This window comes from Prosopis cineraria, unplaced genomic scaffold, assembly GCF_029017545.1.
Source record: "Prosopis cineraria cultivar Desert tree isolate PC_DT_omini unplaced genomic scaffold, ASM2901754v1 PC1, whole genome shotgun sequence".
Classification (NCBI taxonomy): Eukaryota; Viridiplantae; Streptophyta; class Magnoliopsida; order Fabales; family Fabaceae; genus Prosopis; species Prosopis cineraria.
In genome coordinates, this window is record NW_026555332.1 from 50,603,985 (window position 1) to 50,627,647 (window position 23,663).

Consider the following 23,663-nt stretch of genomic DNA (forward strand, 5'->3'; position numbering starts at 1 on the left):
TGATTTGATTCATGTTCACCTTCACTTTGCTTCTTATTTTCTGTAAAATCATCTTGGTGGATTTCATTTCTATTATTGTACTTGGATGGAAGATATTATATGAAAATAACGTGCCCTCAATGTTCAAAACAATAAAGTGCAACGGTTTGACATTTTATAATTTCTTTTCTTTTCCTTTTTCTCGGTTGTGCGTGGTAAGTTCTGGTTAAAGATTTACCAGTTAAAAGTTCCATGTTCTGGTATTTTTCAGTCATGCTGGCACCCCCTTTTGATGGATCTCTATCGTGTTGAAAGAAATCTTTATATTCTCCTGTCATTTACAGAAATTGTCTTCTGCATGAAATGGTCTAGTCTATAGAATGTCTGAAAATATATTCCTTGAACAGCCTTGAATTATTTGTGTAACTTAGGCCATATAAATGCAGCGACGGCATAACTGAATGAAGTTCTGTTGTGTGTGCATGCGCACGATCTTCAATTTGCTTTTAACTTTTCTATCGGCTTTGTGAATGAATCCTTTTTTTGTTTATTCATGACATTCTTTTCAAATTGCTGTCGCTTCATTTACGTTCCAAATATGTGACACAATTTGTTCTTTTATCTTTAAATGCCCTCTAATTTATCAGTAACTGTTTGAGACTATCTAGGTGGTATTCCGTTGCCGGTATTTTCTGAGTGGTGGCTGTCCAAAGAAAAGTTCTCGGCAATAGATTCATTTATTCTATCTTCTTTTCCTGAAGCAAGGTGTCAAGGGTGCAATGGTTTGAGTATGAGATACCAGGTATTTGCTCAGTTGATTAGACTACTTTTTTGATGGTAAGTTTTCCCGTGATGGTATCGCCTTAGGGTGTGTTTGGTTTCCAGTTGGAAATGCACTTTTACAACTTTCAAGACAATCCTACTCCCACATTGCTTTGTGAGACATATTTTCCAGGATATTCACCAGTTCAGCTTCACTTAGTTTTGCCATAAACAGGATATTTTCATATATATGTATATGCAGTAGTGTGGGGATTTGAATTTTGGAGGACATGCTGTAGTAATTCATCGTTTGTTTGCTGCAGTTACCATATGGTGAAGACTTTTCTCTTGCGGATGTTTTCGGACTTATTGAAGGAAACAGGTAAACTACACACATTATTCGCACATTTGATCTTGATAGCTAAAATTACGAGGGACTCATTTTCATCAAAATCTTTTTCCAGAAATAGACTGGGCATTGCAGAGTACAGCATTAGCCAGTCAACCCTGGAGACCATATTTAATCATTTTGCAGCTAGCTCATGAGACGTGCCATTCATCACTTTCTTCTGATAGAAAGTACTGCGGTGTGATAATGCTGTATAATGTTCTTTCTAGTGATAGACCATACGTAAATATCAACGGCTGAAAATTTAAGAGTCGTTGAGTCATAAGTTGTGTAAGATGACTCGGGGTACCATCGAATTGTAAATAGATTCCCTATTGTCCTGCCATTTTTTCTTTGGCCGGCGAGAATTGTCACACTTTAATCCAGCAGTTTCTGTTGCTCCATTTCCTGCAATGTTTGAAGTCAAAACCAGAGTTGGTGGCCGAAGGCTTCCTTCTAGATCTTTTGAAAGATTACATTATTCTTTGTTCTGGAAACGAAATCGAAATCGAATCGATGAATTGGTTAAGTTACAGAGAAACCACAGAATTGAGGAAACAGTATTATCTTCTCTATTTCAGCGCGTGCTCAAGATTTGGTTTCCAATTTTATTATCCTTTGATTTCAAGCCCTCTTCCTCTTTCCAAAAACCTCCCCTAAAGCAAGTTTGATTTTGTCTCATCCTGAGCCAACCAAATGCCACGAGGCTTTCATTTTCGTGACTCGAGTCGAGTGTCACTGCTGATTTCGTGGTATAAATTTTATTTTCCATGGCAAGTTTTTGTTATAAACATTTTTATAGTTCAAACTTGTCTTAGATTAATATACTGACTAAAAATTAACAGTTAGAATTGTGGCTTTATTTCGGAGTTAAAAAGAATTTTATGTGTAGATTTTTTTTGAAAATGACAAGACTGGATGGTAAGGGGTTGTTTTTGTATGGAATTTTTTTTGGTTATATTCAAAGGAAACTAATTCCCTAAGTATTGTTAGATTATTTGGTTTTCTTCAGATATGTTTATTATGAAATTAGTACCATATGAGTTTATGTATGATGTTTTTATTTTAAATGGTGGATATAGATTTACATAGAAATTGTTAAAAATATAATGCTTTTCTTAATTATTCTTTCCGTCTCAAATTATAAAATACTTTTAAATAAAATTTTACATATCAATAAAACTCATTAAATATACTTTATTGCCTTATTTTTTTAAGATAAAATATAAACTTTAAAAATGTCCTTTATTTAATACTCCAATGATAAAAGAATATTGAAGAAAGAGAATATATGGAAAGAATAATATTAAAAAAGTATTATTAATAAGGCTTTATTTTTATCAAAATATCTTATATTTTAGAATATTGAATATTTTTTAAAAACATCTTATAATTTAAAATGGGGGGAGAATTATTTTAACATGATTTTTTTTTGTACCAAAAAATGTATATGAGTTGCATTTTAGGAGTTTATCAGGGCTAAGCATGTCTTTAAATTTAAAGAGTATTTACAGAAATACTTATAGATTATTTATCAATAAAACACCAGGATTTTCACATAACTTAAGTCCTAACTTAAGCCTTCATTAACTGTTCTGTTTTTTGTAAAAAAATCAATCTACTTGATCCAATTTGAATTTTTTTTTTAAATTACAAGAAAAGGGCCAGGTCACAGCATGCATGGTTGGGCCGATTCGCGATGATCCTCTTGGACTTCGTTTACTTGTTAGTCTCTGGCTTTTACATTTTTTGACCAGACAACCTAAAAGCTGTTTTGCTTTGTACGATATCAATATCATTATCATAATGAGAGGTTATTCGTCCTTGCTTTGATTAATACTAATACTGTAATAGTTAGTGTGGAAAGATTTTGTTGATTAGTCGAATTTTGGTTTCTTTTTCTTTTAATTTTTTGGCATAATAGCATTAAGGGCACCAAAACTTCATTTTCCCTCACTTTTAAGAATTTAATATGGCCTTCAGACAAATTAGCAGACTAATCGGATGAGCGAGGTTTAAATAATCATCATCAATCATCAATAATCAATTAGTAGTTAGTGTGAAAATATTTTGCCAATCGGTAAAATTCTTCAGACAAATTAGCATGGGCCAATCAGATGAGCAAAGTTCAAATAATCACAATCAATCATCAATAATCAATTTGTAGTTAGTGTGAAAATATTTTGTCAATCGGTAAAATTTTATTTTCTTTCATAACAAAATAAGACTGCAATGAAAGAACACCAAAATTTCATTTTCCATAACTTAAAAATCTAATTATGGTCTTGGAACAAACTAGCGTTGGCCAATTGCTGAGCGAGTTTCAAACAATTGACCAGTCTACTTGTAAGTATTTATAGCCATTAATTATGCATTATCATCATTAATTAGCGTGGGTTTATACGTAGATTAATAATTAATAATTTATTAAAAAAAGAAGAGAAGAGAAGAGAAAATGGCAGAAATAGAATAGAACAGGTGGCACTGCCTCCAAGTCCAACATTTTCTCTTTATAAATGGTACCTTGACCCTGCAAGTCCAATTGGTAGTCTACCATTGTATGGTCCGGATGCTGGCAATGGCTGCTGCGCCGATAGGAATCGGAGTCGGGACGGTTCCGACTCACCGAGTCACTATGGCCACCCTTTCCTCCAACGCACTTCCTCCGTCGCACGGTATCATCTTTCTCAGGACGTGGCCGGCGAGGCGACGGCTTCTCTGGGTTAACTCTCTTCGAGCTCGTTCCTCCCTGCTCGGAGTCCGAGCGTCTTTGGCGGACGAATCTCTCTCACCAGGTTTGGCATTTACTTCCATATTTGCAAAGGCTTCATACTGTGCCTCCATGTATGATGTCTAGTGGTTGGAGTGGGAATGTTAGTAAAATGGACTATAATTTGCGGCAAGTGAGGGCGTTGTATTCAATGAAGGGGTTCCGTTGAGGTTCCTTTCATTGACTTGTGTTGTGAAGCTTTGGAGAAAAGATATGCCTACTTTTATGTCAGGTCTCGGCTTACATTGGCAATTTTTGGTTTTGGAAAATAAAGTTTGATGCTATATTCAATTTCGACGCGAAGAAGGAAAGGGGCAACTTACAGTTTCCTATAGAAGAATGAGAGTTCCTGTCAGTGCCATGTTAACTTGACTTTTGAGTGACCCGTGCAGCTACTTGATTTATTTGTTGGGCAGTTAACGGATAATTTCTAATTGGACTACGCATCAGAATGCTAACCAAATCCTGCTTGCCTGGTGCTCTTTACTTAGTAAACAACATTCTACTCTAACTCCAAATTAACTTAAAGGAAGGCGGTGTTGGAATTAGTTAAAGGGGTTTCGGAAACGGTTATTTAAGACGAAGGTATACAATGTTTGGAGTTTACAAGATGCTCATGGTTTTCAGTGTGTTGGACAAATTTGATGTTGAATGTTCAGCCTGTTTTTATTTATACTGATTATCATTGAACGCATGCCATCACTTTATCCTGGCCTCATATTTTCAGGGGTTGGTTACGGTTTGCATTAGATACTTATAAAGGGACAAACGAGAAATTTTATATGCCATGCTGTTTCTTTGTGTTAATGATCAATCCAATGTTCTAACCTCAGAGCTAGGGTTAAATTTCTAGCAGATATTTCTTTATTAACATTGCATTGAAGTTTGAAGTTACCTGATGATTCAAACACAGATGCCTTCATGAGGGAAAAAAAAATTACGGACATGTCAATTCAGATTTATTATTTATCATAAGAATATAAATCATGTTATTGATCTTTCATTTTATTCTTTAGGGGGGGGGGAAGCTAAGCTAAAGGTGACTTCTTGAGTTCTTTCTTCTTCTCACAGGAAAAGGTGTTGAGAATGTAGTTATTATAGGTTCAGGCCCTGCAGGATACACAGCAGCAATATATACAGCACGTGCCAACTTGAAGCCTGTTGTATTTGAAGGGTACCAAATGGGAGGTGTTCCAGGGGGTCAGTTGATGACTACAACTGAGGTAGAGAATTTTCCAGGATTTCCAGATGGGATAAGTGGTCCTGATCTGATGGACAGGTATATGAAAAGAAAGGAAAGGTGAAATTTGTTGTAACATGTTATATTGAAATTTAGTCATTTGATCTTGGAGTTCACACATTTTCTACCTATCACTATCTAGGATGCGGCGTCAAGCTGAGCGATGGGGAGCGGAACTCTTCCAAGAAGATGTTGAAGCTATTGATGTAAAAAGCCATCCTTTTACTGTACAAAGTAGTGAACGTAAGGTGACATATTTGTTTAACGAGCTATTGTTTTTTTTGTGTTTGAGTAAAAAGAACAGTTTTTGGCACATACTTGGTGACAACTATTTTTAGATTTTAATTTTCCTGTTCTTTGGGAGACTAGTCGTTTGTGTAGTTTATTAGGTGTTATTGATTAAATATTTATGTATATATATTTCAGATTAAATGTCATACTGTCATTGTTGCTACTGGAGCTACCGCAAAAAGACTTAGGCTACCCCGAGAAAATGAATTTTGGAGCCGGGGAATCAGTGCTTGTGCTATTTGTGATGGAGCATCACCTCTCTTTAAAGGACAAGTTCTTGCTGTCATTGGAGGTGGAGATACAGCTACTGAGGAAGCATTATACTTGACTAAATATGCTCGTCATGTTCACTTACTTGTGCGTAGGGACCAACTAAGGGCTTCTAAAGCAATGCAAGATCGGTGGGTCTGATAAGCATATCCTGACATTTGGTACTTGCTAGTTGTTAAGTAATGTCAAACTTTACAATCATGCTATCAATTGAAGACCTCCTTGGGATGCTACATTATTTGAAGTTCATTTTTCTGGCATGATCAATGTTGTTACCAGCTCGCATTTAATCATAGTGTTATTTACTCGTCTTGATGTATCTCTTTATTTTTCTCATGTGTCTTGTGTGTAATATATGTTTTCTTGGGCAGTTTTAGTTTTAGACATACTTAGTTGGATCTTTGGTTCTTATGTATTAGCAATTGTCAGGCTCTATTGTTTAGTTAACCTCCCATTTCTGTCTTCAGAACTAAAATATCCTTCATTGACTTGTGACCACCTCAAATGCCTCATATAACTTTTATTTCATATTGTACCATTTGTTTTTGTTTTATAGTTTTATAAGCATGACTTAGTAGTTAACCTCTTTTTCATTTGATGAGCTGAATGCAATCAATGAGTAATGAATATTTTACTTATTAAGTAAGCTTGTGGTTTATTCTTTTTGTATTATCATTGATTTTTTCTTCCAAACACATAATAACCATATATTGAAGGTCGTTAATGACCTGTAAACCTTATGGTGAACTAGTTCAAATTTCTTGTTTTTATAATTATTCATTTCCTCGATTCAGGTTTGGTTCTGATTTTTACATCCTACTTCCTTGTTTGATCCCAAGAACATGCCACCATTCACTTTTTGCTTATAAGATGTTCAGTTCACTTTCTTCACATGTCCAACTGCAGACAATTACACTAAGATCCATGCATATGACCATAGACGCGTGGTTGCAGAAAATGTTGGGTTGAAATAGTGAATAATTCTAACTTGAAACAGAATTTTTGTTTTGTTTTGTTTTGTTTTGTTTCATATGTTCTTGTCTTTTACTTGCTAGTATATGTTGATTTGGAGTTCTCTTTTGGGATTCCTTGATGGTGGTAAATTATATACTGATAAATAATTGGTATGAGTTTTCAACTCCCTTAACGTTTGTTTAACAGGTTAATTATCGCGAATGTTTCAGAGTGTACAACAATCCCAATGTCACCGTGCACTTCAACACTGAGGCTGTGGATGTTGTGAGCAATTCTAAAGGACAGATGTCTGGTATTTTAATTCGAAAGGCTAATACTGGGGATGAATCTGTACTTGAGGCAAAAGGGCTATTCTATGGCATTGGTCATTCGCCAAATAGCCAACTATTGCAAGGTCAAGTTGAGCTAGACCACTCTGGTTACATAGTAGTTGAGGATGGTACTGCAAAAACTTCAGTGGAAGGTGTATTTGCTGCTGGAGATGTGCAGGTAAGCAGATGAATATTTTTCTTTAAAATAACTTGTTGACTTATTGATCTAGCATATAGTATTAACTCAAAATAGTAGTTGAATCTCTTAGAATAGCTGGAGCATGAGGAGAACCACATTTTACAAGTTCTTTGCATACTTATGTCTTGATTTTAATATCCATTGTTTCTTTTGTCCTCTGCATATGATCTTCTGAGAATGTCAAATGGGATATCTTTTGAGGTGCAGATTTGTTCTCGGTTATTTTGCTTACAAGACATCATGGCAACTGCCTGAAATTTTAACTTTTCTCCTTAAACTAGACTATGAGGCATGTTTGTTGCAAAAATTTAAGGTGGGCTACACTGTTCATGTTTATGAATAGTGTGGCTTCCTACATTTTTTTTATATTAGTTATAGATTATAGATTATGCAATGTTGGCACAAATACTGAGCATATGAATATGCAAATTTATCAGGAAGTAAAATTACTAAATCTATTTCGCGGTTTGATCTTATAGGACCATGAATGGAGGCAAGCCATCACTGCTGCTGGATCTGGATGTATTGCTGCTTTGTCTGCTGAGAGATACCTAGTGAGCAACGATCTTCTTGTAGAGTTCCATCAGGTAATTCAACTTCAATTTCATGTGCACTTAATGTCCTTTATAAATTTAGCACTTTACGATGAGCTCCAAGTATCTAATCATCCTTTAATTCTATTTATGCCTATATGCCCTAGAGAGGCATCTACAATATGAATTTAGATGTAAATTCTGAATGTTCTCTGAATTGAAGAATTAAAAAAAGAACTGCATAGAGCCATTCTTAACTATATATGGTGCATAACATTTTCAGGCATACATAAAATCATTTGATTCATGCAGTAATTACAATATGCCTTCCTCTGTACTTGTAACAGCCCAAATCTGAGGAGGTCAAGAAAGAACTCACAGACAGAGACATTCAAGAGGGCTTTGACATTACACTTACGAAACACAAGGGACAGGTACATGTTTGCTTGCCAAGTGCTTATGCTAATGGGAATAAGTCCTAGTTTTTGTCGTGTTCGATCGATTCCTTTTCTTATCTAGTTCCTGAGTTTTTATATATATTATTGCCATTTTAATTTTTCTTAACAGTACGCCCTACGGAAACTGTACCATGAAAGTCCAAGGCTTATATGTGTGTTATATACTGCACCAACATGTGGTCCTTGTAGAACTTTGAAACCAATTCTTAGTAAGGTATGTGATCCTTATGTGTCATAATACGTGTCATTATTATAAGCCTCTGACATGATGTTTACGCAGTTCCTTACATGCAAAGGATAGAAATGCATATTATATGTCGTTGTTTATTGTCTATGGCTCTAAGCTTTTTGAATTTATAAATTTACATCTGGGTCATCTGTGGCCATCATGCCAAATTGCACCTCAGCATTGGCAATTACGGGTTCTGTGGGTATCATTCCACAGCGAATTGATCAAGCAACTTTTTTTCAGTTCATCTGCTAGTGCAAAGATTCTCCTTTCAGAGCTTAGGACCAGTGTTCTGGGGTTATTTGCCCAGCTATCTTGCACTTGCGATTGAGAATAGTGTTTATTATTATATCACCATCATATTTGGATATTCCATGTTTTGAATCAACTTCTTTCGTGCCCAACCTGAAAATAGCAAGGCTTTATTGCTTGTAGTTAGAAACTGTCAGTAAGACATTAGTGATTGTCAAGATCCAAAAGCTTAAATCAGCAAGGGAACTGCTATATGTCTAGCTTATTCTGTTCAAATTTAATTTATTGAAATTAGGAGAATGAAATAGCAAAGTTTAAGCTTCTAACCATGTAATTATGAAAGGCTTGGTACCTTGTCAAGAAGCAAATCCATGTAAAAGCATGTAAGCTAATAGATGTCTTGGAATTTTTTTTTTTTTTTTATAATACCTAACAATAGCGTTCAGATTCGTAAAGTAGGAAATAAAATTAAGGCTAGTTAATCTTTCGTGGTTGACATCTCTAGGTTAAAATTATACATAGAAAATGAAAAGTTATAATACTTCATTGCACATTCCTATCGCAGGTGATCGATGAATTTGATCAGAAGGTTCATTTTGTTGAAATTGATATAGAAGAAGATCCAGAAATAGCCGAAGCTGCTGGAATCATGGGTACGCCATGTGTGCAGTTTTTCAAAAACAAGGAGATGCTTAGGTACATATTAAACATCGTAATTTAACATCTATGACATTTTCTTTCACCTTATGACTAAGAAAGGAAAATAGTATAGGTTGGGGAGAGTGTAGTCAATTTGTGTACTAACCGATAGGCTATTATTTATACTTGCTTAGTGGTTCATTGGTGCTGGTGGTTGCATTTTGCAGGACTGTTTCAGGAGTCAAAATGAAACGGGAGTATAGAGATTTTATTGAAGAAAATAAATAACGTATTTCAAACATTCAAGGGGCGATGCTCTCATTTTGTGATTCAATTTTGTTTTTCAAATTGGCTGGCTGAGTTATGCTGTCAATTTTGACTTCTATTCCTTTTACCAAATACCAATGTTATTGATTGTACTTTTGTATGTAGAGTTGCTAATTATATTTGTTTTTGGGCTCTTTTGAATTGGACTTGGGCTGCTAGTCTGAACCTCAAACTTCCCATTGCCACATTATAAAATGTAACAGAAAATGTTGTAGTTTCGACCAACGGGGTTAAGTTTAGTGAAATAGCTTAGTATTGTCTCTGTAAGAAAAAAAACATTGAAGTTTCCCTTTGATGTACATGCCGGCACAAGTTAATTGATAGCAACAAACAAGATACGTACATATACGCCCAAGCTTTTGTATGTGTAATTGAGGGCATTTTGCAATCCATTTCGTTTATCCTCTTGTATCATTTTCATTTATGGCACCGAAATATTTTCAAGAATTCAACAACCATACGTCCCCTCGTGGTTGCTGGCAAAGAGCGATGGATACCAAACATCGCATGTTTCGGGTCTGTTTGGTGTCTGTTTTCATTTTTATTTTTAAAAAAATTTTGTAATATAGTTTTTAAAATTATTTTTAAAACAAAGTAAAATGAAAATTCATATGATTATGTCAATTTAAAAATAGTTTTAGAATTAAAAAATAGACTAGTAATGATGGTTATAGCTAGTTAATGGTGATGATTAATAATTAAAATTAGTTAAGGTAATTATAATTTTTAATATCATATGTTGTCTATTTCAAGAACAAGAAAAACAAAACAAAAACAATTTAAAGTTATTTTTTGTAGAAAAAATAAAAACAATTTTGAAAAACAACTAGATGAAAAAAAATTGATCCAAACAAATTTTTAAATTTTTTATTTTCAAAAATAAAAAATAACTTTTAAGAATAAAACCAAACAAGCCCTTAATTTTGACTCTAAACGTCTTTACGTGTTTTTTTCCATTTCCCCCATACTACCAAAAGTCCCAAATGAGCTAAAGCACTACCTAGCATAAATAGTTATTCAAGAAAATGATAATTAAGTTTTAAAAATAAATTAAAAATTATTTTTATTCTTTAACTATATATAAAAAATTATAAATAATTATAAATTTAATTATAGATCATTTATATTTTTTTAACTTAAAAAATTTGAAACCTCATGCTGTTGAAGTAACAAATGTGCTAGTGGGCTCCGCAATTGTTGTTCTGGCTTTTTTAATAATTAAATATAATAGTGGGACCTATTTTATTTTATTTTTTAAATTTTTTTTTTTTTTTTTTACACTTCCCCACTCTGTCCCCCTCCCCACTCTCTCTCCCAGCTCCACCTTTGATCACTGAGGATGCATATACTACGTCTGTGCAATGAGCTGCATGGTTCTTTTTCGACAACTCTACTGCTTTTTGCCCCTCTATGAACTTCCGTCCTTGATCGGAGCTCTAGTCAATCGCCAGAAAATCAGCAAAGTAATAAGAGACAGCACAACGAAGCCTGATGTTACCCCGACGATAATGGAAATTACCTTTGCTCTCTTTTTGTTCCTAAATGACTTGGAGGACGGCGTGGATGAAAGGGGGGAGACGGGATTAGGACCTGCAAGATGCCCAGCGAAGCTGTTTTAAGTTATATTCACAAATGGAAAAAAGTTGGGTGGAGCCTGATGCAATCACTTTGGCCTGTGTTACTTTAGACTGTGGAGACCTTTCAACTCTATCGCTTGGAAGGAAAATTCAAGAATATGTTGAAAAGAAGAAACTATGCCCCAATTTGATATTAGAGAATGCATTGATAGATAGATATGTATGTTAGGTGTGGATGTCTAGAAGATGCAAGGAAAGTGTTTGACAAAATGAAGCTCCGTGACATTGCATCATGGACATCATTGATTTCTGCTAATGCTATGACAGGGCAAGGTTGCAATGCTATAATGCTCTTCAAAGAAATGCAATATTCACCCTCTCTCTCCTCCCTGCTTTCTCTCTCCTTGATTCCCTCTCCTCCACGTTGAGCATGCTTGACGCTTAAGCTTGACTCCCTTGCACCTTAGCCCGTCTCTGTTTCTAAGAAGAAGAAAAAAACAAGGGAGAACAGAGATGCTTCACTTCTTCACAAAAGACATCAGCTCAACAACAGCGCATGCATGTAGGGTCCTTCACGTGGAGGAGAGAGAAAGTAGAAATGGGAGATTGAGAGGGAGGAGTGGAGTGGTGCCATCGCCCACGACGATCTAGCAGCTCTTCACGAAATGCTTGTACGCGTGCGAGTCTCGGTAGGGTTGTTCATTTCTGTTCTTCTTCATATTTTTGGAAGTCTCTTGCGCTGCATATTTCCTTCAATTCTTCTTCATATTCTTGGAAGTCTCTTGCATGCATATTTCCTTCACATTTTAGCTTCTCTCAATTTGACATAGGCTTCATATCTGGGACCTCGCTCCATGATGAAATGGAGCTATCGGTGGTGGTGAGTTTGAGAGGAAAATTCTAATTGAGGGTGAGAGAAATAGGTCGAGGGCATGGAAGAGAGCTCAAGGAGACAGATGGGGAGAGGGAGAGGGAATGGAGAAGAGAGAGAGGAGACAGCAATGGCGTCCTCGCTCTAAGAACAGCATGGATGGTGAAGAAGCGGACGGCGACTTACAGAGAGGGAGAGGAGAGGGAGGATAAAAATATAGTAACCTAATGTGGGACCACAGATAATGTTTTATAATAAAAATATTTAAACAGTCTAAAAGTGGATTCACCCTGACCCACTAACGTCAGGACGGCATAACGTTAGGGTGTTGGGAGAAAGAGTCTTTTACATTGAGGGGCAAAATGACCCAAGTTAAATTTAAAATTATTTATGATCTTTTTGTGAACTTTAAAAACATTTTTTTACCCTTAACCCTTTACAAAATGAAAAAATGGTGATTAAGTTTATCACAAAACTTAAAAAAAAAAGAAGAAGAATTGTAAATATCAATTTAAATTGTTTACAAATAGAAATCTCATTTACAATTTAAAATTTGCATCTGAAACTTAAATATGTTATTTGTAATTGAATTACTAGAATTTATAATCATTTAAATAAATATTTTTAACTTAATTTTTAAAAAATTTTGTCAAGATTTCTGTTATTAATTCAATTTTTCATGATTTGTCATTCTCTCTAATTATTAAGCTATGAAAAGGGTCCCATTATTTGACTTTAGGAAGAAGTACCTTTGTAAGATACATTGACATTTTAGTACTTTGGATTGTTAAAATGTCATTTAGGTACCTTGGTCTTTTAAGTAGAATTATCACAAAGCACATTAATAAAAAGCCCTTCCTTTGATCCAAAAAGATAATTCCCTTCATGAAGAAAGTCTGCCAAAATATTTATATCATCTTTTTTTTTTTCTTTTTGCTAGTACGTATATATCACATAGTACCCACCGCCAGAAATCGCAAATCATGGATAAATATAACACATACATTAGAGCTCATCCTGATGATAAAGACTCGATGAATAACCACTTGAATTTACATGATTGCAATATCCAAAAGCATCAAATTGCAAAATTCGGGGACATGAGACCCTCTTGAGAAGATAATGGCCGGAGAGCAAGTTGCTTCTTATTGGAAGAGACAGATGGCATTTTACTTGGTGAAAATCTTGCAGCAAAGACCTTTGCGTAATGCCCCAGCATGCTTATTTTGGGCCTATTGTTGTGCCAAAGTACAACAAAGAGGAGCATTCGGTTAAGTAATAGTAATGAAAGCAACGCTGTTAAGTCCCACCACTTGCCATGATCCAATGGAACCCCAAATACCGTCTTTAGGATTTGCTCTCCCTTTACTCTTGACTCACCAGGTAGCAGAGCATCAAACTCTAGCCCCACCATGTCATTCTTGTACTGTCCCTGCGCTTCAAACCAAGATGCAGATATAAAGCAATTTATCCAGCTTGGGGTGCGAGCAGTGTTACAGTATTTGTTTTAATTCAATAAACTTGAACTTGATGATGAAAATTCAATGGCTTTGGACTATGAAATTTACCTGTACAGCCCAAGTTGCAAAACTGAGGTAGGACATAGGATAGCGCCAAAAGAACTTGGGAATGTCGGGTAGTGGTCTGAAGATTTGTGAAGACATCATCATAAAGATCTGCAACCACCACCCGTTAAAGTGACCCAGCTTTTAAAAACATAGTTATTCGAGGAAAAAGTTATAGTCAAGACCCGTTCAAACCAGACATGAATAGATATTTTTTCCCATAAGATTTATATATGGCATGTTTACATATGACGATACTAAGTTTGACAAAAGCAGAGAAAGTGGTTAGCTTACTATTACACCAGTTCCTACTCCAATGCCCATCAGGACATTGGGAACCATTGAGGCCACAACCATGATGCAGCCCTCGACAACTGATAAGCAGCAGAACAAGTTGATGCAGAAGAATGCATAATGGGTTAAGCCTGGATGAAACTGCACCATGTAGTATATGATCGTTCCGGATAAGAGCGATGTCAGAACAAGGAAAGGGAACGATGATAGGATGTTTGACAGTACAAACACGGCTTCCCCATAATGTCCTTTGGACCTTTCACCATAGAACACCTAAGTTTTGTTAAAGATTACATAAAAGAATAGTTCAGTACGATTTTGAAGTAGCTCCTGTATAGAAATCAATGGCTTATAAATTCTCAATTTACCTTTAATTCTTCAATGAAAAATGGCAATCCTCCACATGATAAACAAATCATGAAGCCGTAGATGAATGATATGCACTTTCCTCTGGCTAAGATTGAGGTGCTGTGTGTACCAATATGATAAAATTGGGTTCCAACACTGATTGAGACCATTACGTAGAAAATGATCCTGAGCCAGTAATAACCCATGTCCCTGGTCATGTTCAGGAAAGATCGTTGGGTCAATGTGCAGAGTTGCTTCCACCAAGTGCTAGTGCTTGTTCTAATGTCGGACTGAATTACCATTTCTTCCTGCGGCTGTAACAGTTTACAAATTCATCACTTTTTCATTGATCTCATTGAGGTATTCCATCAATTTCGTCCCACTAGAGCAGGGTTTTCCTCAGGAAACAGCCGATTCGAGTACAATTCTAAGTGATTTGAATAAGTAGGAAAACCCCAAGACCAACACACACACACGATACATTGCATTGATACTTGAAAAATAAGCTAGCATAATAGCATATATGTTCCCGTCCCTCATTGTATAGAAGTGGTTTGAATAATCCGTAACCCCCCACCACAAAACCGGGGAAACACACACACACACACATGTAGACACTCGTTAAAACATACAATACTTTCAACCAAGGCATTATAGCAAAAGTATTGCATGAGCTTTAAAATGTATCCAAACACTCAATAGTCTTAAAACACGAGAGCATTTTCTTAATACTATTCACCAACCACTGATTCAGAGGAATGTTTAATTACATTTTGAAGTCTGTGGCTGTTTTATTAAATTTTAAAATTGATTAACCGATTTTGTAACCAAGACTAAAGTCAAGAAGTCAAATGTAATTTTCTGCTAATAAAATATACTAGTGCTAAGCATGAATTTCGTACATCAGATATCAGATCTTGAATCTTTCTTCTTGCGTTGACCATTATCTCTGATGTTTTGTAACTGTGAATAAGGGCCGCTCTACCCTCCGATGTTTTGACGTCCATTGCAGAATTCGATGATGTTGCCTGTCAATGACAAATTGACAATTCACATTCAGGAGCTTGACTATAAATTTCTGAAAAGAAACAAGCTACTAATCCAGAACATACAATCAATTCAAAGTCCAGATTGACGCATAGAAGGAAGTGATCTGAAGGGTTTCTTCTTGTTGGGCAGGGGAAGCCTGCATTAGCAAAAAACTATTCCCAGCACATATAAGGACTCAAAATTTCAACTAGGTTCATCGAAAGATGTTCTGCTTATAAATCATTTACCTCTAAAGCCATCTTGGCCTCGCCGAAATAAACAGTTTCTCCACCTGAGAGCAGAAGCAAATCATCAAACAGATGAAAGATTTCATTACTCGGTTGGTGAATCGAACACATAATTATTTTTCCGCCCAGAGCTATCTGGCTTAGGGATTGGATTACGTAGAAAGCCGAGGCACTATCGAGTCCGCTGGTAGGTTCATCGAGAAATAACACGCTAGGTTGCGTGAGAATCTCAAGGCCAATGCTCAGTCTCTTCTTTTCACCATTACTGATTCCTCGCAAATGCCAGTTCCCAATATGATTATCAGCACATTCTTCAAGTCCCATTTCCATTATAGTGCGCTGAACCACCTGACTTATCTCTTCTTTGGTCATTTTTGAAATCAACCTCATTTTCGCAGAGTATGTGAGAGTTTCTCTCACCGTCAAAGTTCCCATGAAAGTCTCTTCTTGAGCAACATAAGACTGAAAATAGGAAGCGTCATTGCATTAGTCAATTGTTCTCGTGAAAATGTAATGCACACTTTTTTGTCTATAACATGACAATATGATTCGCAAAATTTGTTCAGTACGGTGCGGTAATTTATTATGGATACCTGCTCGTAGTCTAAATTTAAAAATTAAAAATTAAAATTATTTTAAAAAATTTAAACCAGTGTAAAAATTATATTTATTTTTAATTTTGTATTTGCCAAAATAAAAATTTATTAAAAATATTAAAAATTAATATTAAAACTCGATTGTCCAGATGGATTTATATAAATTATAAAACCCTTTAATAATCAATGAATTATTCAGATTAAATATGTATCGTCCTATAAAAAAATTATTAAAAAATATAAAATAAAAATTTAAATATTGACTATTCAAATTTTAAATTTGGACAATCCAAACCATAGTGCTTATGTGGATGATGAGCATTAAAACTAATTTCTTATATAATGTAGTATTTTTTTTAGAGGGTGAAAGTTAGGTTGGACAAAATTTTATAAAAAGTGAATTAAAAATATCAAGATGATTGTTGGCAAAAAAAAAGAAAAGAAAATATCAAGATGATTGCAAATTATATAATTTTAATTGAAGATAAAATATTTAAATTTTAAATGTAACTTATAACTGGGATTTTTGTTTGTGTAATTTATACATGCCACTCATTTTTTAATAAAATTATCAAAAAATTAACTATCATAGATTTTTTTTTTTTTTTTAAGATCTAACTATCACTGTTCTCTCTACTTTTTCCCCGAACGCTTAGTTTGTGGCGATTTTTGTGAAGCGGTGGCCTGGTGGGGCTACTTTAAAGTACCATCTCTCCATGATGCCACTTTCTCTTCTTCCCATTAATTAGGATGTCGCCGGTCACTGAAGCATTTGCATGAGGTCTTCCTGTACAAAACGTCAATGCAATATTACCGTTATTAAGGAAGAAAATTATGCAAAATTACCCAGATAAATAATCTTTCTACAAATTTTATCTTATGCTTTCATACAAAAAAAATTCTTTTGCCAACTTACTGAAAATTATTTATTAATACAAAATATGAACATCTTCATATGTAATACGATTTATTTTAAACTCCAAGAAATGCACTAAAAATTTATAGATCTAATTATAATAAATATTATTACATCAACAATCATTGATATTAATATAGCCAATATTACTAACGATATGTTAACATAAAAATAATAAAATTTGGAGCAAAAACTGTGTTTTTCTATAAACCATGAGAAAGAATAGCTCATCTTAAATTTAGTAATCTTACTGTATTTTTAAATATAGAACAAAAAATTTGCAATAAATGACAGCATTCATAAGTTATGAATAGAAAAAAAAAATTATATGTTTAAACTTATATATCAACAAGAACTCGATTCTTGTTTATTTGCAAGCTCTCACACACACACAGGAAACAGTTGTTTGTGTTCTAAATAGATAAAACTAGTTACTAAGGATAGTTGGGGGAAAAAAACACTAAAGATATAGTGAATATTACATGTTGTTATACAGGGTTTGTAAGTAGGATAAAAAGTTCAAAATTTCTTAATTAATATAATAAAAAAAAAGCTATATATCGTGAATCTTGTATCATGCGAAAAGACATTTTTTGTCGTGAGATAATCAAACGGGATCAAAAAGCAAGTGTAAATGAAAAGCGAGAGAACAAATCTTAATGCATGTTATTTACTCTTTTTGGTGTGTGTGTGTGTACCATTTTTCCATACATGTATATGACCGAAGAACTTCAAGAATGATGCGTGCGCGTGTAGAGAGAGAGAGAGAGAGAGAGAGAGAGAGAGGAGTGACCGGAAAGAGAGTGGAGAAGGGTGGTCTTGCCGGAGCCGGAAGGACCCAAGAGAGCAAAGAGACGAGCAGATTGAGCGAAGGCGGTGGTCGGATGGAGAAGCACCCTCGTGTCGGCGGCGACCTGCACGGAGAGATCTTCCCACACAACGCTCCTGAGCCCCATATTCTCAATTTCACTCTCTCTCGTATCGTGTCTGCCCTCCGCACCATGCAATCCATTTCCATTTATATAATAAAACCTTGCAAATGGGATTATTCGACCCATCCATCAATGCATTATTGCATGCTGTTACCACTGCCACCTACTTCTATGAACAGTTCGTTTTTTCATTTTCAGATGTCAAGTCACCTGATAATTACGTGTTTGATTTAATCAATCAGCGGAATTTGATGATGTCGCTTTAATTGCCAAGCGGCTTGCAATCTGAAGCCGCAGATCGCAGGCGCTTGTCTAACTAAATATTCCCTCCCGTCATTTATAAGATATTTTTTAAAAATAATTTTTAATTTAAAATATATAATATCTTATAATAATTATATTTTTTAAATTTTATTCCTTTTTAATTAATGTAATAGTATTTAATATAATTGTATTATTATTTAAAATTGAGGATAAAAATAAAAATACATTTTATTTTTTTATAATATCAATAAAAAAATTAATTTTTTTAAAATACTTATAGCAACAGTTAAAAATATTTTATAATAAAAACTGAATAAAATATATATATATATATATATAAATAAATAAATAAAGGCTCTACAGTAAATTCACCATTCATGATTTATGGGCCGTCACCATACATGCCGTACCTTTCTTTAGTATCTCTGCCCACAGCCTTATCCCAGTTTTAGTTATATCCAACGTCAAATAAAATTAAATTTAATAATTAATATATTATACAAAATAACATAAATTTAAGTTTTGAGATTATAAATTAAAATCATGTAATGTCCTTCCACTCCTCTTCATTCACTTCTCCTCTCTTACTGTTTCTAGACGGTATTGCTTCCCAGTCTTAATAATGACAATTAACGAGTTCATACAATGTCCCCATTTCCCTTTCAAATTCGGACCCCCGGCTGTGAGAACATGAGAGGAAGTGAAGACTCAATTTCGTCGTCCATGCCACATATTTTGAAACCTTTGATACGTCTCTCTAGATTGTCTTGCTATAAGCACTGCTAAAAAATAACCTTTGTATAGCGGTTATTTTGACACATATATAACAATTTGAAAACCGCTATAGATTGAGGTTATATAGTCTGAAAGAAATTATATAGCAATTATATAGCCGTTATATAATTTGTCTTTATATCATGGCTAGCTACTTGCACATAACTATTTTATAATTTGTTTCAATTGCGAGCGTCAAGATCATTTCAATCAACTATTTAGCAACTTCTTAAAATAATTGTCAAATATTTGTCATATATTCAACGATTTTATCATAAAAACTGTTATATAGTTAGGCTTAGTTTTAATTTTACACAGGTTGCTTGATGAACTATATAATGAATATTTCAAAATAACTATTATATTGTTCTGTCTATATAATTGTTATATATATTGAATTATATAGTAGTTATTTTAAAATAAACTCTTTATAGTTCAATTTTTTAAAAAATAAGGGGTTGCATTTCGAGCAATTCCTTGCAAAATATAATACAAACATTCCCAAAATTGCAATCCAACAATGGAGTTTCAATCTCAACCAAAATTCATATGCAATTAAAATCAAAAATATTCAAACATATAATAACTTATATAATTTATTTAAGGGTTTAAGATGCAAAAATACTCACCAAGTGGTCAGTCAGAAGCAACCAATAACCTAAAATGAGAAAATGAGAAAAAATACATATAACGTTATCAAAGTTGGTGCAAAAGTGATCAATCCATTAACTTTATCCTAACAAAACTAATTTTCAGTTTGATCACTTTTGCACCAACTCTGATAATGTTATGGGTGTTTTTGCCATTTTTCTTACTTCAGACTACTGAATGCTCCTAACTAACCACTTAATGGGTATTTGTACTTGGATTTTATTTTAACATAAACAACTCTTGATCAATTTTTTTAATATGTCTAATGAGTATAAATTTTTTAATTTAAATTTATGGACTATGAGTTAAAATATCATTTATTTAGGAGGTTTTTGAACCCAGATATTGTTTAGGGAAAATGACAATTGAGGACTTCCTAAAGACATTGGTCCCAATCGAGAACTATAAAATATAAAAATCTCAATTAAGGACCAATAGGATTTAAAAAAATGTAGATTGTCTTAAATGCTCTTGAGAAAAAAATATCAAATACCTGCACGTGTAGCCCTATCTCTTGCTCTGTTTCAGCATTTTCTTCTTTCTTCTTTCGTTCTTGTTCTTTGTCGTTCCTTGGCATATTAGCTTTAGTGTTGTGAACACATCATGCTAGATCTAGGATTTGCTATGGTTCATCTTCGTCAGAGCTTCGTACTCTTTCCTCTCTCTTGCTCGGCTCTACCCTTTTCAAATGATAGTCGCATTGGAGAAAAGATTGATTAACAAAACTAAAGAAATTGTTGATGATGAGAACACCATTAAGTGAAAGAGTACACTATGGTGAAGAGACTGTTTAGAACAAAAACTTACAATCTAAAAATGAGGAATGTAGGATTGGCTATTCTAATAAATGAGAAAGAGAAACTCTCCCTAAAAAATAAAAATGACGTCTACATGTATTTAAATCAGTGTAATATAATGTTAATGTCTATTTCAGGTTTAAATATTTGCAAGTGTAAATGCTATCATCACATAAGACTGCTGAAGTCACTAATGTAGTATAGGAATGTTACTACTGTAACTAGTGAAAACATAAAACTTCACTTGAGAATAGATTTTTCTGTAGTATTTTAAACTTTGAAGTGTAAATGCTGTCATAATATGAAACTCACTTTTGAAATATTCCAAAGCTGCTTATGAAAATACAAACATTACTTAAGAAGTCACTAACTTCAATATAGAATATGAATACTAATGTGACTAATCAAATTTCAGTAACCCAACTTGTTAAATTATAATCTACTAACATCACTTGAGAATTCACTAACCCAACCTAGAACAATGGCTAATTTATATTGTGAAAATACGAAACTCCACTTGAAAATATATTGTTTAAGAAAAAGTGACTTATCTAAATTGAGATCTAGTAAGATCACTTGAGAATTCACTAACCTAATTTGAAAAAATGCCAACATATATTGTGAAAACACAAAATTTTACTTGGAAATAGATTGTTTAAGAAAAATGACTTGTTTAAATCGGGATCCAGTAACATTACTTGGAAATCGACTAATCTGACTTGAAAAAATGTCTAACGTATATTGTAAAAATACAAAACCTCACTTAGGAATAAATCATTTAACATGGACATGTATTTTAATTTACTTAATCTTGAATTTAACTATACTATATTCCTTACTAACTAGATTAGAGTCTGAAAAACTCAAAAAATTTTATGCAGTCATCAACTTCATCTCTTATTTGTCCCATTGGAATAGAGTTAAATAACAACATTAAATTCATTATGGGTTATTATATTTGCATTAGCTGGTTCTACTTATTTATTATTGCCCTTTATTTAGTATTTGGTATTAGTTCAACTCCTATGTGCTACGTTTATTTTTGCTCCAGATTTATTACTCAAAGCTTATTGATAATACTATCATAGATCATTTTTTATCTATCATAATGATTTTGTATTATGAATATTTTTTTCTATTCATCCATTAAAGCGTGTTTGGTAGAGGTTATTGAAGGTGAGGAATGAAGGAACGATCCAATTTGTGTGTTTCGAAGATGTCATTTTTATTTTTTTAAGGAAAGTTTCCTTTTCTTGTTTGTTAGAATAGCCAGTCCTACAATCTTCATTCCTGAGTTGCAAGTTTCTATTCTAAACAATCTCTTCACCGCAGTATTCTCTTTCACTCAATGGCGTGCTTATCATCAACAATTTCTTCAGCTTTGTTAATCAATCTTCTCTCCGACGGTGGCAATGTCACTATCATTTAAGAAGAGTGGAAAGAGTATGAAGCTCTGATAAAAATGAACCACAGCAAATCCTAGATCTGACATGATGTGTTCACAACACTGGAGCTAATATGCTAAGGAATGACAAAGAATGAGAATGGAGGAGAAAGAAAGAATAAAGAAAGAGATACCGAAATAGAGCAAGAGATAGGGCTGCACACATAGGTATTTGATATTTTTTTTTCTTAGGGACATTGAAGATAATCTACATTTTTTTAAATCTCATTGGTCCCTAATTGGGATTTCCATACTTTATAGTCCTCAATTGAAATTAATGTTCTTAGAGAGTTCTTAATTATCATTTTTCTTATTGTTTATTAAGTCTAGAGGATTTAAAATTTTGAAACTAAGAATGCAAGATTGTAATTTTTGTATACCATTTATGTAATTTTTTCCATGTGCGGGGTGCATCCGTCGTTGTTTCCAAGTTTAAGAAGACTTCAAAAATTCAAAGTTGAGAACAAGTGCAGCATTTGTTAGGTGAGTTTATTTATTAGAATCATGTTTTTGATTTAATGGTTTGTCACATTGCACTGCATTTATAAATGAGCCTAGGCTTTGATATTTAAATCCACATTGCTTGCTGTGGGCAGGAAGAATACAAAACTAATGATGGGATGAGAAGGCTGAGTTGTGAACATAACCATCATTATATTGGTCTTTACACGGTCATGAATATATCATCCATGACACTTAGCTCTAAACACAGACTTTGCCTTGTCATCGGCTCCCGTGTCCCAACAGGCTCGCCTAATTTGACATTTGAATTTGGACGAACTTCAAGCAGAAAAAATAGAGGAGGAAGATGGTACAGGGCTTGGACATGAAGATCGTAAGGAAAGCCAAACAAAGTACATGAACAAGATCCAAGTGGAGCAATTTCCAGAGGTTCAAAATCCGAGGTGGTGCTGACATGGGTGAAACGTAAGCAACAGTTAAAAGTTAACAGAGATGTGACATATAAGCATTGTTTTTAAAACCAGACCGGACCGATCGGTCCGACCGGTGAACCAGTGACCCGGCCATGTGTCCGGTCCGGTTTTCTTTTTATTTTGTTTTAAGTTAACCCGGGTTAACTCGAGTGACCCGCGGATTAACCCGCCCAACCCCTCGGTTCAGGTGGGTTGGGCAGGTTGAAATTTAAAAAAAAAATTGATAATGATTAACCAAGATGTATATTTATTTTTGATATAATAATGATTAATGATAGGTCAATAGGAGTTATAGGGTAAAAAAAATATACTTATGTCAGATAAGGGGATGAAAGAAGCAAAAAGAAATCAAAAAGTATAAATATATATTATATTATATTATTTTTTAATTTGAATTATTTAATTAAATAATTTTTAAAATATATTACTTTCATTTATGATCTTTTATTTTAAAATAATTTTTTATTTCTATTATTTTAACTCATTGAAATTTTTTTATCATTTAGTTAACCTTATTTTAAAAAAATATAGAAATATTGTTATACTTTATTATTGTTATATGTTATATGAGATATTAAAACTTGATATGTATGAACGTATTGAGAATTAATACATTTTTTATTTAAATTATATTATTTTATTATGACCGGTCTGACTCCGATTTGTCCCCCGATTGAACCCATGACCCTTGACCCCTGAGTTTGGCCGGTTCAATGACCGGTCCGGTTTTCAGTACTTTGCATATAAGCAAGGTTTAATTTCACCCATTAACAGCAAGGATAACATTTTTAGAGGGACC

The 23,663-nt window shown here is 33.8% G+C and overlaps 3 protein-coding genes and 1 non-coding gene across 6 annotated transcripts in view; 3 read left to right on the forward strand and 1 right to left on the reverse strand.

The window, feature by feature from the left end:
- Positions 1-1,704, forward strand: part of LOC129321538 (ABC transporter A family member 1) — a 38,858-nt gene extending 37,154 nt beyond the window's left edge. The window contains 3 exon segments of the mRNA XM_054967334.1: positions 648-781; positions 1,065-1,123; positions 1,206-1,704. Coding sequence (XP_054823309.1) covers positions 648-781; positions 1,065-1,123; positions 1,206-1,287 — 275 coding nt within the window. The 3' untranslated portion in view covers positions 1,288-1,704.
- Positions 1,705-3,658: 1,954 nt separating this feature from the next.
- On the forward strand, positions 3,659-9,971 carry LOC129295820 (thioredoxin reductase NTRC). 2 transcript variants are annotated; one of them, XM_054934405.1, is made up of 10 exons: positions 3,659-3,924; positions 4,971-5,178; positions 5,282-5,345; positions 5,566-5,831; positions 6,885-7,164; positions 7,665-7,772; positions 8,066-8,152; positions 8,286-8,390; positions 9,223-9,353; positions 9,524-9,971. In XM_054934405.1, exons 1-10 carry the CDS (start codon positions 3,690-3,692, stop codon positions 9,582-9,584), a joined length of 1,545 nt encoding a protein of 514 aa, XP_054790380.1. In that variant the 5' UTR covers positions 3,659-3,689; the 3' UTR covers positions 9,585-9,971. The 2 variants fall into 2 exon arrangements, with proteins under 2 accessions (XP_054790380.1, XP_054790373.1); XM_054934398.1 differs by having other exon boundaries at positions 3,661-3,924; positions 5,282-5,387.
- A 3,105-nt stretch (positions 9,972-13,076) lies between these two features.
- Positions 13,077-18,078, reverse strand: LOC129286528 (ABC transporter G family member 15-like). 2 transcript variants are annotated; one of them, XM_054922481.1, is made up of 9 exons: positions 17,861-18,075; positions 16,859-16,938; positions 15,556-16,017; positions 15,391-15,480; positions 15,181-15,306; positions 14,299-14,592; positions 13,931-14,203; positions 13,640-13,747; positions 13,077-13,503 (listed from the first exon to the last, which is right to left on the reverse strand). In XM_054922481.1, exons 1-9 carry the CDS (start codon positions 18,021-18,023, stop codon positions 13,150-13,152), a joined length of 1,950 nt encoding a protein of 649 aa, XP_054778456.1. In that variant the 5' UTR covers positions 18,024-18,075; the 3' UTR covers positions 13,077-13,149. The 2 variants fall into 2 exon arrangements, with proteins under 2 accessions (XP_054778456.1, XP_054778462.1); XM_054922487.1 differs by having other exon boundaries at positions 13,327-13,508; positions 17,861-18,078.
- Positions 18,079-21,318: 3,240 nt separating this feature from the next.
- Positions 21,319-21,426, forward strand: LOC129297094 (small nucleolar RNA snoR97). Its single transcript, XR_008590112.1, has one exon. It is a non-coding gene; the product is annotated as a small nucleolar RNA snoR97 (small nucleolar RNA).
- Positions 21,427-23,663: the final 2,237 nt, after the last annotated feature.

Bases quoted from the DNA above. Each gene is read 5' to 3' on its own strand.
- LOC129295820 (XM_054934398.1), top strand. From the start codon at position 3,690: ATGGTCCGGATGCTGGCAATGGCTGCTGCGCCGATAGGAATCGGAGTC. The intron at 5,179-5,281 runs GTATATGAAAAG...ATCACTATCTAG, and splicing joins GGTCCTGATCTGATGGACAG to GATGCGGCGTCAAGCTGAGC. The intron at 7,165-7,664 runs GTAAGCAGATGA...TTGATCTTATAG, and splicing joins TTGCTGCTGGAGATGTGCAG to GACCATGAATGGAGGCAAGC.
- LOC129286528 (XM_054922481.1), bottom strand. From the start codon at position 18,023: ATGGGGCTCAGGAGCGTTGTGTGGGAAGATCTCTCCGTGCAGGTCGCC. The intron at 15,481-15,555 runs GTAAATGATTTA...TGCTGGGAATAG, and splicing joins AGGCCAAGATGGCTTTAGAG to TTTTTTGCTAATGCAGGCTT. The intron at 15,307-15,390 runs GTATGTTCTGGA...TGTCATTGACAG, and splicing joins ATCTGGACTTTGAATTGATT to GCAACATCATCGAATTCTGC.